Raw genomic sequence first — 15,727 nt, 5'->3', positions numbered from 1 at the left:
ACTAGTGGCGGGATTTGTAGTACCTTTTAAATCAGTAAAGAAGCCGTAGAATAGTCTTTCTAGAGGATTTCTAAAAGCAGGTAATGAAAAGCCTTCTGTTGTAAACTCTTATTTATAGGATTTTTGGAATGAAGATAATAAATACGTTTTGCTTCACTCAAACTCCTCCTGACACTTTGTTAGATGTATCACTGACCTCACTGTCAGTGCCACCAGTATAATTTCATTGAACAATGCCTTCTGTATCTGCCACAAATGTAAAGGCATTGGGGTCTTCCAATGCTTCAGATACCTCCTGCCTACCTGAGGGACTGGCGTGGACCATGTATAATCACTCATTTAGGTTCAGTCCTCATTGGAAGCTCCTTGGGGGTTTCTGTAACACACACAGTCATTAATTGTGTAAACATACCATTCAACTAACATCAGATTACACAATTGGAGGCCTTTGAGGTTCTGAACTGAGAGGGATATGCCACTCGTTGAAAAATTCCGTGCTGCCTGTATTATTTAAGACCAGTGACAAGTACTTTGCCTGTGTCGGAGGTCGGTAGCTATTATCCCAAATAATTTTTATGCCACAGAGAAATGGTTTGGCATTTACACTCAACATGATGCATTTATCAGACCAAATGAAAGATACACAGATTAAACTGGTTACTCCTTAAGAATCAGTACACACTTCCTTTTTGCTCAATTTCATAAGGAAAAAAGACATGAGAAAGCAATGAACAACAATATACAGGGGATAGGCAAGATAAAGTGAACAGTGGTAGTAATGGGATGGTTGTGTTTGAGACAGTCAGCGACACAGATAAGGCACGTATCTTGCTGGATTGTGCATGTTCAGTACAGACAAGGCATCAGTGCAGGTTGTTCACGAGTAGTGCACACTTCGTATTTGCATTCAGAGGCTGAGGTTGACGTGCAATGAAAGACCTAACAGAGTTCCAAACAGGGCAGATTGTGGGGTCCAATTAGCTGGAGCATCAGTAACCAAGACAGCCAACTTTTGAATGTTTCAAGAGCAACCATTTCAACAATCATGACAGCCTACACAAAACACGGAAAGACTTCATTGTATAAACATAATAGTGGCCACAGATCAAAACTAAATGACAGAGATCGTTGTACAGTAATACGAATATGTCAAAACAACACAAAACTATGGCAGCTAAAGTGACTGCAGAGTTCAATAGACGTCTTCGAGACCCCATATCTATCGATACTGTCCGCCGAGGACTCCATAAAGCGAATATTCATGGACAAACTGCTATATCGAAAACATTAGTGATGACAACCGACGCAAAGAAGCATAAAACATGGTGTCTGGGGCATAAATCCTGGAGAGCTAATCAGTGGAAAGATGTCATATTGTCTGACGAGTCAACATTTTTGTTATTTCCAATGTGAGGCTGGGTTTACATCTGGAAAGTGCCAAAAGAAGCCTATAATCCTGATTACTTGATTCCAACGGTTAAGCATGGAGGTGGAAGTGTGATGGTTTGGGCAGCCATATGATGGTATTCTGCTGGTCCCGTCATTGCTCTCAAAGGCCGTATCACAGCCAACGATTACATGAACATTTTAGGTGATCAGGTGCACCCCATGATTCAAATGTTGTTCCCCAACAATGATGCCAACTTCAGGACAATAATGCACCTATTCACACAGCCAGGACAGTAAAGTCATCCTGTGAGGAACATGCAACTGAACTGCTGCTTCTTCCCTGGCCAGCACAGTCTCTGGACTTGATCATTATGGAACCCTTGTGGGCAGTGTTGGAGTGCGGACTCTGCAGCAAATTTCCGCTGTCCTCGTCACTACAAGAGTTAGAAGAGGTTCTCAGTTGATTCCGTATTTCTAGATTTTCCAGAAAGCTTTTGACTCCGTTCCTCACAAGAGACTTCTAATCAAGCTGCGGGCCTATGGGGTATCGTCTCAGTTGTGCGACTGGATTCACGATTTCCTGTCAGGAAGGTCGCAGTTTGTAGTAATAGACGGCATATCATTGAGTAAAACTGAAGTGATATCAGGTGTTCCCCAGAGAAGCGTCCTGGGACCTCTGCTGTGCCTGATCTATATAAATGACCTGGGTGACAATCTGAGCAGTTCTCTTAGGTTGTTCGCAGATGATGCTGTAATTTACCGTCTAGTAAGGTCATCCGAAGACCAGTATCAGTTGCAAAGTGATTTAGAAAAGATTGCTGTATGGTGTGGCAGGTGGCAGTTGACGCTAAATAACGAAAAGTGTGAGGTGATCCACATGAGTTCCAAAAGAAATCCATTGGAATTTGATTACTCGATAAATAGTACAATTCTCAAGGCTGTCAATTCAACTAAGTACCTGGGTGTTAAGATTACGAACAACTTCAGTTGGAAAGACCACATAGATAATATTGTGGGGAAGGCGAGCCAAAGGTTGCGTTTCATTGGCAGGACACTTAGAAGTTGCAACAAGTCAACTAAAGAGACAGCTTACGCTACACTCGTTCGTCCTCTGTTAGAATATTGCTGCGCGCAGTGGGATCCTCACCAGGTGGGATTGACGGAGGACATCGAAAGGGTGCAAAAAAGGGCAGCTTGTTTTGTATTATCACGTAATAGGGGAGAGAGTGTGGCAGATGTGATACGCGAGTTGGGATGAAAGTCATTAAAGCAAAGAGGTGTTTCGTCGCGGCGAGATCTATTTACGAAATTTCAGTAACCAACTTTCTCTTCCGAATGCGAAAATATTTTGTTGAGCCCAACCTACATAGGTAGGAATGATCATCAAAATAAAATAAGAGAAATCAGAGCTCGAACAGAAAGGTTTAGGTGTTCGTTTTTCCCGCGCGCTGTTCGGGAGTGGAATGGTAGAGAGATAGTATGATTGTGGTTCGATGAACCCTCTGCCAAGCACTTAAATGTGAATTGCAGAGTAATCATGTAGATGTAGATGATCAAAGAGTGGCATAACATTCCACTGGAAGCTATACAATCATTATACGCCAGAATTCCAAGAAGGTCCGCCCCTCGTGGTCTCACGGTAGCGTTCTTGCTCCCCGAGCACGGGGTCCCGGGTTCGATTGCCGGCGGGGTCAGGGATTTTTCCTGCCTCGAGATGACTGTGTGTTGTTGTGTTGTCTTCATCATCATCATTCATCCCCATTACGGTTGGAGGAAGGCAACGGCGAACCACCTCCATTAGGACCTTGCCTAGTAAGGCGGTGCGGGTCTCCCACATCGTTCCCCTACGCTCTGTAAAGAAGCATGGGACTTCATTTCATTTCATTCCAAGAAGAATCACAGCTGTATTATGGGCAAAAGATGGTTTGATCCCTTATTAATAAACCATTCCCAAGTAAGTACAGGTGTTCTCATTACTTTGCCTATCTCCTTTATGTATATACAGAATGATTCACAAAGATATGCAAATATTTTAATATGTTATTCTACAAGTAAAACTAAAGAAAAAAGTTCTTATAAACAGAGGTCCAAAAATGTTTAGTTACGGCTAATTAAAGATTTTGCCTGAAATTTAACAACTTCACTAATATGAAGCCATTGCAAAACTGTACGAGGTTAAGGTAAAGCATGATTTTTATCTATTTTGTTGTTACTGGTCTGGTGAATCTAGTAAAACATGTCGCGGCCATGTATCCGCAGTAGTTTTCCTGCACAACATCCAGAGAAGCAAAGATTATTATACAAGTAAATTTGTTTACTTTTCATTAAGAATGTAGAAATGTTTGTCGTTGTTGGCAACCGCTAGTGAGTTGTTTCAGTTGTTTCCTAACCTTGAAACAAGTTAGTTCTCTGTATTGTTCAGTGAAATAACATAAGAACAACAGTGTATCTGTTGTAGTTTGTAGATTATTTATGAAATAGGGATGCCTTTCAAATTTACGACAGAGGAATACACCGATATGGTGTTTATTTATGACAAATGTGATGGTAATGCTACGGCTGCAGTTAATGAATATCGCATACATTATCCAACTCGGAGGACTCCGAAAGCACGGACCATTAGTGGAGTATTTTGAGTGTTACGGGAGACATGTTCTCTACCTAACATTCATAATCGGTACAGGCACTCAATACGTGAAGAAGATGATGACGATGATGATGATGATGATGATGATGATACGGATACTGTTCAATGTAACCCGGGCACCGGTCCATGGTTAGACATTTCACAATGTAAGTTATGGCGTACACTGAAGTACAGTAATCTGTATCCTTGCCATAAACAAAAAGGGCATAATTTACATCCGGGGCTGTGAAGTATTGAGTGCATTTAAAAAAAAAAAATAGTGTTAATAGATATAACTTTAAGAACAAAAATAGCCTCCACTAACAACTACTTACCTATTCTTACGCAGAAAGAGCAAATATGATCCACAGAACATAAAAGAAAACTAAACTGTTGTTCAGTTTAGTTTGGTTTCCTTGCAAGAAATCTGAACTTAACAACTGTTAAGTTTTCAACATTTGAAAGATTGAAGGATTAAATATAACATCCCATCAGTCTCATGGTCATTGGGTATGGATATAACATATGGGTCATTATATGTCAAAGGGACCAGGAGTCCCCACACAACCACCTCCAAATCTAATGAAATTTGGTGTGAAGGTTCTACATGGTCTTTAATTGTTATAAACCAAATTTCAGTCCAGTATTGTCAGTGGTTGACTCTTTGGGGGCTTTTAGAGAGAGGCTACTCATCTTTGTATCACATTTGAAGGTGCAAATGCGCCAAGTTTGCTAGGCTTTTCTAAAAGTTCCAGCAAACATTTGATCATTTGCTTCAAAATACATAGACAAATTTTTGTACTGAATAACATCATGGCAAAAAATCAGAGCCACACATAAATGTAGATACAAGCCTCTAAAGTGACTAAAAAATTTGGCATCCTATTCTGAGAGCCAAGGTTTGACCGACCACTGCTACTTTTCATATGAACCAGCCACACCAAAACTTCAGAGGATTATTCCTACCTATGATGTCTATACATGGACCAAATTTAACAACATTGGATGCCTACATAGAAAGATCTGCAAAGTTGCTCAAAATTTTGTACGTGTAAATTTTAGGGGATCTTTTGGGGGCAATATCTCAAGTAACTCTTGTTCAATCATTTTTTTCTCCATGAGAAGCTTTCAAAGTTTGTTGTTGTTGTTGTTGCTGTGGTCTTCAGTCCTGAGACTGGTTTGATGCAGCTCTTCACGCTACTCTATCCTGTGCAAGCTTCTTCATCTCACAGTACCTACTGCAACCTACATCCTTCTGAATCTGTTTAGTGTATTCATCTCTTGGTCTCCTTCTACGATTTTTACCCTCCACGCTGCCCTCCAATGCTAAATTTGTGATCCCGGATGCCTCGGAACATGTCCTACCAACCGATCCCTTCTTCTAGTCAAGTTGTGCCACAAACTCCTCTTCTCCTCAATCCTATTCAGTACCTCCTCATTAGTTATGTGATTTACCCATCTAATCATCAGCATTCTTCTGTAGCACCACATTTCGAAAGCTTCTATTCTCTTCTTGTCTAAACTATTTATCGTCCATGTTTCACATCCATACATGGCTATACTCCATACAAATACTTTCAGAAACAACTCCAGACAATTAAATCTATACCTGATGTTAACAAATTTCTCTTCTTCAGAAACGCTTTCCTTGCCATTGCGAGTCTACATTTTATATCCTCTACACTTCGACCATCATCAGTTATTTTGCACCCCAAATAGCAAAACTCCTTTACTACTTTGCCTCATTTCCTAATCTAATTCCCTCAGCATCACCCGACTTAATTCAACTACATTCCATTATCCTCGTTTTGCCTTTGTTGATGTTCATCTTATATCCTCCTTTTAAGACACTGTCCATTCCGTTCAACTGCTCCTCCAAGTCCTTTGCTGTTTCTGACAGAATTACAATGTCATCGGCGAACCTTAAGGTTTTTATTTCTTCTCCATGGATTTTAATTCCTACTCCGAATTTTTCTTTTGTTTCCCTTACTGCTTGCTCAATATACAGATTGAATAACATCGGGGAGAGGCTACAACCCTGTCTCACTCCCTTCCCAACCGCTGCTTCCCTTTCATGCCCCTCGACTCTTATAACTGCCATCTGGTATCTGTACAAATTGTAAATAGCCTTTCGCTCCCTGTGCTTTACCCCTGCCACCTTCAGGATTTGAAAGAGAGTATTCCAGTCAACATTGTCAAAAGCTTTCTCTAAGTCTACAAATGCGAGAAACGTAGGTTTGCCTTTTCTTAATCTAGCTTCTAAAATAAGTCTTAGGGTCAATATTGCCTCACGTGTCTCCATATTTCTACGGAAACTAAACTGATTTTTCCCAAAGTCGGCTTCTACTAGTTTTTCCATTCGTCTGTAAAGAACTCGCGTTAGTATTTTGCAGCCGTGATTTTCACATCTGTCAATGCCTGCTTTCTTTGGGATTGGAATTATTATATTCTTCTTGAAGTCTGAGGGTATTTCGCCTGTCTCATACATTTTGCTCACCAGATGGTAGAGTTTTGTCAGGACTGGCTCTCCCAAGGCTGTCAGTAGTTCTATGGGAATTTTGTCTACTCCCAGGGCCTTGTTTCGACTCAGGTCTTTCAGTGCTCTGTCAAACTCTTCACGCAGTATCATATCTCCCATTTCATCTTCATCTACATCCTCTTCCATTTCCATAATATTGTCCTCAAGTACATCGCCCTTGTATAGACCATCTATATACTCCTTCCACCTTTCTGCTTTCCCTTCTTTGCTTAGAACTGGGTTTCCATCTGAGCTCCTGATATTCATACAAGTGGTTCTCTTTTCCCCAAAGGTCTCTTTAATTTTCCTGTAGGCAGTATCTATCTTACCCCTAGTGAGACAAGCCTCTACATCCTTACATTTGTCCTCTAGCCATCCCTGCTTAGCCATTTTGCACTTCCTGTCGATCTCATTTTTGAGACGTTTGTATTCCTTTTTGCCTGCTTCATTTACTGCATTTTTATATTTTCTCCTTTCGTCAATTAAATTAAATATTTCCTCTGTCACCCAAGGATTTCTATTAGCCCTCGTCTATTTACTCACTTGATCCTCTGCTGCCTTCACTACTTCATCCCTCAAAGCTACCCATTCTTCTTCTACTGTATTTCTTTCCCCCGTTCTTGTCAATTGTTCCCTTATGCTCTCCCTGAAACTCTGTGCAACCTCTGGTTTAGTCAGTTTATCCAGGTCCCATCTCCTTAAATTCCCACCTTTTTGCAGTTTCTTCAGTTTTAATCTACAGTTCATAACCAATAGATTGTGGTCAGAGTCCACATCTGCCCCTGGAAATGTCTTACAATTTAAAACCTGGTTCCTAAATCTCTGTCTTACCATTATATAATCTATCTGATACCTTTTAGTATCTCCAGGGTTCTTCCATGTATACAACCTTCTTTGATGATTCTTGAGCCAATTCTACCAGGGGGCTTCCTCTTTCATTTCTTCCCCCCAATCCATATTCACCTACTACGTTTCCTTCTCTCCCTTTTCCTACTACCGAATTCCAGTCACCCATGACTATTAAATTTTCCTCTCCCTTCACTATCTGAATAATTTCTTTTATTTCATCATACATTTCTTCAATTTCTTCGTCATCTGCAGATCTAGTTGGCATATAGATATGTACTACTGTCGTAGGCGTGGGCTTCGTGTCTGTCTTGGCCACAACAATGCGTTCGCTGTGCTGTTTGTAGTAGCTTACCCGCATTCCTGTTGTATTATTCATTAATAAACCTACTCCTGCATTACCCCTATTTGATTTTGTATTTATAACCCTGTATTCACCTGACCGAAAGTCTTTATTCTCCTGCCACAGAACTTCACTAATTCCCACTATATCCAACTTTAACGTATCCATTTCCTTTTTTAAATTTTCTAACCTACCTGCCCGATTAAGGGATCTGACATTCCACACTCCGATTCGTAGGACGCCAGTTTTCTTTCTCCTGATAACAACGTCCTATTAAGTAGTCCCCGCCCAGAGATCCGAATGGGGGACTATTTTACCTCTGGAATATTTTACCCAACAGGACGCCTTCATCATTTATCCATACAGTAAAGTTTCATGCCCTTGGGAAAAATTACGGCCGTAGTTTCCCCTTGCTTTCAGCCATTCGCAGTACCACAACAGCAAGGCCGTTTTGGTTAGTGTTACAAGGCCAGATTAGTCAATCATCCAGACTGTTGCCCCTGCAACTACTGAAAAGGCTGCTGCCCCCTCTTCAGAAACCACACGTTTGTCTGGCCTCTCAACAGATACCCCTCCGTTGTGGTTGCACATACGGTACGGCTATCTGTATCGCTGAGGCCTCCCCACCAACGGCAAGGTCTATGGTTTCAAAGTTGTATTGTTTAATTTCTGAATCTTGCGTATTGATGAGCAAGAATACTTTCAAAAGTTATTATTTTAGCACTTCAAGAAGATTGAAAAGTGAAATATTTTACTCATTAACTCCCATAATTATTTTTTTTATTTGAATATATAAATATGTTTCACAAACTAATTTAACATATGCCATAAAACAAGTATAATTTGCAAAACAAAAACACTAAAGAGAAAGTTCCATTTTTGTTAAATGGTTCTACAACTTTGTTAAGGACAAATTGAAGAAAACTGTATTGTCTTCCTGATCATGATGTTGATGGTGCTTGAAAGTTGTGACAGTATGTTTCTCAGAAATCTAGCACGTGTCTATAGCAGTTGACCAGTGGAAGGATCAGGCAGAACCATGTGAGTGACATATAGGTGATAAGGACATCTTGTTGTTCATGTGAAACTTCACACCCTTTTCCAACCCACCAAAAATTGTCATACATACATGCAACATACTGTCCTGGTTGTATATTTGCAATTGAGCTTGCTTGAATTCTTCATCTGCTTTAGAGGCATCAACCGTGAATGCTGTAGTGGCATTGGAAACTCTGAGCTGATTACAATTAATTGGCTTAAATTGATGATTTTCTCTTGTTCCAGATATTGTATGTCCTATAGCAAACCTTGTTTCTTCATCAGGCTGAATTTTTTTCATAATCTTCCCTGAGTGCATAAAAAAACTTTGTGCCTGGAAAACTATCATCATAGAATTTGAAAAAATCATATGGATCATGTTACCTTCCATTCGGAAAGTGGGTGCACTCAGCGACAGTTATGTGGCTTATAAATTATAAGAGTGCAGCAATCTGTCGTTTTTTGTTTGTTTTTTTTTTTTTTTTTAGATTTTATTATGCAAATACAGAGTTTGGCTAGTGGCTAGCCATTCTCAATGCACTATTTTCTAGTCTCGATGCATGTAACTCCCTGTTGTTCAGGCGTCAGTCACATTTCTTTAACGCCCGAACAACAGGGAGTTTCATGCATCGAGAATAGAAAATAGTGCATTGAGAATGGCTAGCCACTAGCCGAAATCTAGATTTGCATGATAAAATCTAAAAAGGGACAACTGATGGGTGCACTCTGTAGTTTATTAAATCATTGGAGTTTTTGGAAGCAATCTACTGTGACTTGTTCCTAAAAAAAAAATCCATTCGGCAGTGATACCAAAATCCTTTTCATGCATACATAAATTGATGACATTTTTGAAATTATTATATTGAGCAGCTGAAATATCATTAAATTTTGAATCTTTGTCTTAAAATATGCTATGAACTTGATTTGAAAGGTATGGACAGCAATGGTATCATGACAGACAATTGCTGACCATACAAATGCTAATAGTCTGACATTCTTTGCCACCAAAATAGATAACAAGTGGATGTAATATGCCCTGACTATGCACCCAATGACATCACTGCACAGCATCTTAAACAGCAAATGAATAATTCTCAGCAAAATCAATCAATGTTATCAATTCATTTTCTGCAAGATTTCTTTTTAGCTGCTTAAGGTATAAACTTTAGTGTTTGGCATAAAGTGATTGTTTCTTAAACCAGTAATTATCAAAATCTGTGCCTCCATGAAATCCTAAACAGTTCTCTGACATGTCTCCAATGTGTCTGTCAGTATGGACCCATTGCTTGTATTATATTGATTCTTCAGGGTCATAGCCTTTACAGTATCTTCAAAAAAGTCTCTAGTTGTATTTTTCCTAGACGTTCCTTACAACGATGCAGCATACAGTCTTTTGATTCCAAACTGTTTATCGTATTCTTTCACAAAGCCCTGTAGTCAGCTTGGATGGATGTCTCTGAACCCAATATTACTGTGACATTTTGATGAATACTGAATGTGGTCCAGAAGCACCAACTGCAGTACACCATTTCCATCTGAGCTCTCAAAATTTTGAGAATCTCAGTTGATTGCCATGTTGCTTACAATAAACAATGAACATTTCTTTCCGGTTACAGAGGAGCAGGTGTTTGTGCTTGTAAATCTTTTCCCCATTTATTCTTACTGCAATACAATTGTTTTAGTCTGGGCATAAATGAGAAAACTCATCACAATCCTATCTTCCATCTTTAGTTTCCTAGATGTCTTCACCATTTTAGTGAAAACAGCAAATTCTTTAGTTGTTTTCAGTAGTCCTGTTATTTAGGCCCAGGGTCAAAATTTGAACTTTATTGCAGTTTCTTGAAGTCTGAAGCTTATCTTAAGTTCTTCAATTAAGATGTCCATATCTTTACGTTCCTGGTTCTCTTCCATTTGTATTTGAGCAATATCTACTTGGCTCACACCAGTAGCTGTGATTAGTTTCGAAGAATTCGTTAGTGTAGATGACGATGTTGCTGTGTGTGCTTTTGTGGAATCGGATGTGTCAAAAGCTGTGAATGAGTTGCAAGAGGGGCCATCAGAAGAAAGTCCAGTGGAAGAGAATACTGATACCATTCCACCTACCCGCCAGGAGATGTTTATAGCCTTGGACTGTTTAGAACGGTTCGCTTCCACATCCGATGTCACTGTTGGGTTTACGGACGCTATCATTACAATTGGTTGTGAAATTACAAAATATTATCGTTCCCGTGAACGTCAGCGAACCATGACCGAATTTTTTCCGAGAAAGTAACGTACACAATTTGTGAGTACTTGTAATTTTACAATCACTTTATAGTGTTATAAATCTACAATAATGTGATTGGTGGTGTAGTGTATTATACCTTAGTGTACTACTGTACATGTATACTTACTAAAATCTGTGTTTTTCACTTAACACGAAATTTTTTAACACAAACTCCTGAGTTTTCGGTCCCTTTGGATTCGTGTTAACAAAGCTTTACTGTAGTGCTGCTTTATAATGCCGATGGAAACTAAGTGACATTGCAGACATGTACCACCATGCGTTGTAGGGTTAAAACGTTCAAAAGCAACCTAGCATTCCATTATGATCTTTAGATTTTATGATGAAGTTTATTAATTTTTTTGTGTTTATCAATAATCCATGTTCTCTACTTTTGATGGCTATTCTTACGCATCAGTATGCAAGATCCAGAAATTAAACAATATAGCTTTGAAAGCATAAAGCATACTCTTTCCAGCTGTGGCAAGACAAAAAAGGATTGAACAAGACTTACTTGAGATATTGCCTCCAAAAGATACCCTAAAATTAGCACATGGAAAATTTGGGCCAACTTTGCAGATCTTTCTGTCTAGGCATCCAATATCCATATATAGACATCATAGGTAGGAATAACACTCTGAAGTTTTGGTGTGATTAGTTCATAGGAAAAGTAGCCTTGGCCAGTCAAAACTTGGTTCTCACAATAGCGCACCAAATTTTTGCCATGGTGTGTTTCAGCATAAAAAGTTGTTATTTATTTTTAAGCAAATGACCAAATGCTTGCTAGAACTTTTAAAAAAGCCTTGCAAATTTGGCACATTTGTACCTTTGTATGTGATGCGAAGATGAGTAGCCTCTCTCTAAAAGCCTCCAAAAAGTCGACCACTGATGATATTGGACTGAAATTTGGTTTATAACCATCCAAGACGATATAGAACCTTCACATTAAATTTCATTTGATCGGGAGATGCTCAAATGGGGACACTGTTTAATATTAGTCCCTTTGATGTGGAATGACCCATATGCTCTACTGATCAATAATGTGAAGGGGAATCAACTGGCCTTATTGAAGGAACCTTGATGCCATTTGCTGGAAGTGGAGTAAGAAATATAAGTGTCATCCCTGGATGGCTGTCTGAGCCAGTTTACGTTCTTGCTTGGTATAAAACTAACAACTAGTATTATAAGTAAGGGAATTGTAAACTGCTTGATTAAGGAAAATAATTTAAATGTGAAGCCACAGGTTACAGTTGGTTGTGAACTGCAGAGCAACCGCAGCAGTGAAGTTTCAATTTTGTAATAAATATGATGGACAGAATAAGCAAAGCCATGATTTGTGACTATGGCAAGTTTATACAGAAATGTCAACAATAATCCAATGGTGGAGACGCTCTATTTGTGAAAATAATATTTATTAAAAATTGGAGACCACCACCCCCCCCCCCCCCCCCCAAAAAAAAAAAAAAAAAAAAAATTGAGTTCAGTTTCTGATGTCATAAACATACTATTTTGTTAATGTAAAAAATATAGTGAAAGTACTGTTTTATATTTGGTTCTCTTCCTGTGAGTTTGTGTGTCGGTAGCGGCTCTCTGAATGTCCAAAATGTGTATTTTGTCTCCTGTGCGCTGCTTGCTTCAGTTTTATGTGAGGTCACTTATTACATAAAAATGTTTTGTGTAAATTTGTGCTGGAAACAACTTTGTTGTTGTTTATTAGTTTAGGGAAAAGTAGATGGACCCGAAATCCATCTTTTGTGTGTATATAATTCTTGACTGTTGCTTTCAGTTTACAAATCTAAATGGATTGGTCTCTTTACTAAAGTCTTGAGTTAATACCTATAAGGAGTGTTCAAATGAAAAGATACAGGACATTGTAATGGCCAAACTGGTTGGAATTTGCATGTGCCACTTTTGGATAACATAGTGAGAAATTTAGGGATGCAGTTGTAGTGTCCAGCGTGGTTGTGTGCACGTGTGGGCTCGTTATGCAGGAGAGAAGCAGCCAGTTGTGTGTTCTGTCCCTTTGATGCGACAGTGCGTGAGAGCATGTCATGGTATTCACATTGCAAAATTCGACAACTGAGGAATGGCAAGATGTTATCAGGTTTCTGACTGTGGAGGGGATTAAACTGGCTGATATTCATTTCCAGATGGTGGCTGAATGTGGAGGAGACTGTGTGTCCAATGAGAAAGTGGAGTGCACGTTTTTGTGAAGGCCAGGAGGGTTCGACTGATGAACCGAGACCAAGACCAGGCCAGGCAAACACAGTAATCACAACCAAACTCATTGACAGGGTGAACAATATGGTGAGAAGAGATCGACATATTACAATGCGAATGGTGGCAGTGATGGTGAAGGCCAGTGTAAAAGCATCAGCAAACAAGATGATGCTCACTGTCTTTTGCGGTCTTCAATTGCAACAATACTCATTGATTTCCTTGAACATGGAAAAACATTTAACAGGGACGTACTGTGAGACACTCTGTAGCCTATACAAGTCTATCAAGAGTAAACAGCGTAGGCTGTTCAAGGAGGGAGTGATTCTCTTGTACGATAACATGTGTCCACATGTCTCCAAGGTCACATAAAGTGTAATGGCCAAGTTCAAGTTGGAGAAGGTTGAGCGTCCACCTTACAGCAGTCACCCTCTCGAAGGGAAGTGGTTCAAATTGGACAACAAATTTAAGGACACAGTGGAGGGCTGGCTGCTCTCGCAGCCTTGGGAATGCTGGGAACAGGGAATCGTTAGGCTCGTGAAACACCAGGATAGTTGTGCTTAGGCCTCTAGTGATTACTTTCAAAAAAGGCTTCAGATATAACCACAGTGTTCTTTTGTACCTTTTCTTTTGAACGCCTCTCACAAAATTGAAGCATTAAAAATGGTGAGGGTGTTTAGTGACAGGATTTCTTATAGGTCTTCGCTGCTGAAGTATTTAATAGAAAACAGCACGAGGTAAATTTATCATGTTTGCATTATAGTGTACCTCAGCTTCTGTTTTCCTCACTCATTTCTTTTCTTTCAGATGCTGGATACATTATTGACGACTCTTATACGTGAACTGCAGAATGAATGTATACCAGGGCGACAGGAAGATGCAAAGACAGTGGCACGTAGATTTGTACGCTCTGTTGCACGAATATTTGTAATCTTCAGCATAGAAATGGCTCCTAACACAGCAAAACGAAGGAGGTTTGATATATTTCATTTATTAAATTTCATTGTTAAGACACACATTGTAATTGTAAAGCTGTAACATTGTTTCTATTTCCCAGCCTAAACAGCATGTCACAACCTCTCATGAAATGCAAACGTGTGTTCCAAGCATTGATTAAATTGTCAGTGGAGGAACTTTGTGAGACAGCCGATTCTTTAATTGCTCCGGTTCGTCATGGTGTTGCAAGGCCAACAGCACCATTCAGCCTGCTTAGCTCTACAGTAGAAGTTATTAATGGGGTATGTTCTCATTGCTTTCATTTTCATTATGATTTTCACTCTGCCTTTCAATCAATGTGATGTATCACTGGTTACATACTTCATAGATATTAACTGTCATATGTGCTCATATTAACAATATTGTGAAAATGCGGAATATTTTATGCAAACAGTTTGTTCAAGGATTTGTTTGAAACTTTATTTTATTGTTACTTTATTTAACTATTTAGGTGTCAGCAAGGAAACAAACACTCATAATAGTGGCATGTGTTTTGAGTTATTAATATAAATAAGAAACCAATTTTGTGATAAATTAAAGTGTTTGTGATTGAATCTCTTTGTAGAGTAATTTCCGAAAGCAGCTCAGTGCAGAATATCTTTCTATATGTAACTCTCTACTGTAGTGTAAATTCATCATACAGGTTTCTGAGGAGCTGTTTTCGGTGGAACCTCTAGCACCCCACACAGGATTTATTGCAGGGCCAGGCAGAACACTGTCATCAAATATATCGGGTACAACTAGAGCTGGAGAAACGGCCAGACCGATGGGTCTGGTGTCCAATTCTCCCAGAGTACGCACTGTTGGAGGCATAGAGCTTATGGATGACACAGACACTGTTGAAGGTTAGTCTAACTTTATTAATGCTTTGTTGTAGAGCTTTGTTCACACCACAGTTGGCAAAACTCATACGCCTTCAGCAGTCATCGTATGTTATTCGATAAATTGATCCATTATCCAACTACTCACTCATGCCCTCTCATTTCGTACCATGGCTAGTTCAGAAAATGTAGGAGAAATTTTTTTTTCCAGGCCTCGTAGCTGAAGATGGTGATGGAGAAGGAAGCGAACAAGAAGATGCAGGTGACAGACCTGTCGGGGTGCCAGTTCCAGGAGAACCTATGGAGAGTGAGGTATCAGATCTAGTTGGAGCAGATAATCAAGGAGATGGGGAATCTGACAATGAGCTAGATTTATTAGCCGAGACTGAATCTGATTCAGATGATAATCATAGTAATCAAGATGCTGCTTCAGCACAGAGGAGCGTACAGACTGGTGCTACGGCTGGTTCTGACACAGGTACACTACATGTTTGCTTGTTTGTTGCTGAATTTAAATTTATAAAATTATGAGATAGAAGAATTGGCCAGTGCTTACCTTCTGGGGGTGAATATTAATACTAAATGAAAATAATAAAATACACAACACTATCTTAGTTTTCGGAACTATTAGTTCCTTCCTCGGGGAGGAGAGAGGAATGCGTTGGACAAG

The 15,727-nt window shown here is 39.4% G+C and overlaps 1 protein-coding gene across 1 annotated transcript in view; it reads left to right on the top strand.

Annotated features, from left to right (window-relative positions):
* The window catches only part of LOC124596466 (E3 ubiquitin-protein ligase UBR5), a 354,797-nt gene that overhangs the window by 185,790 nt on the left and 153,280 nt on the right, over positions 1-15,727 (top strand). The window contains exons 24-27 of the mRNA XM_047135607.1: positions 14,048-14,214; positions 14,298-14,478; positions 14,880-15,081; positions 15,269-15,535. Of these exons, the coding sequence (XP_046991563.1) occupies positions 14,048-14,214; positions 14,298-14,478; positions 14,880-15,081; positions 15,269-15,535 (817 nt within the window). The remainder of the gene's footprint in view (positions 1-14,047; positions 14,215-14,297; positions 14,479-14,879; positions 15,082-15,268; positions 15,536-15,727) is intronic.

This window comes from Schistocerca americana, chromosome 2 (genome assembly GCF_021461395.2).
Source record: "Schistocerca americana isolate TAMUIC-IGC-003095 chromosome 2, iqSchAmer2.1, whole genome shotgun sequence".
Lineage (NCBI taxonomy): Eukaryota > Metazoa > Arthropoda > Insecta > Orthoptera > Acrididae > Schistocerca > Schistocerca americana.
Note: the sequence above shows the minus strand (reverse complement) of the source record. Positions and strands in the feature narration are given on the sequence as shown.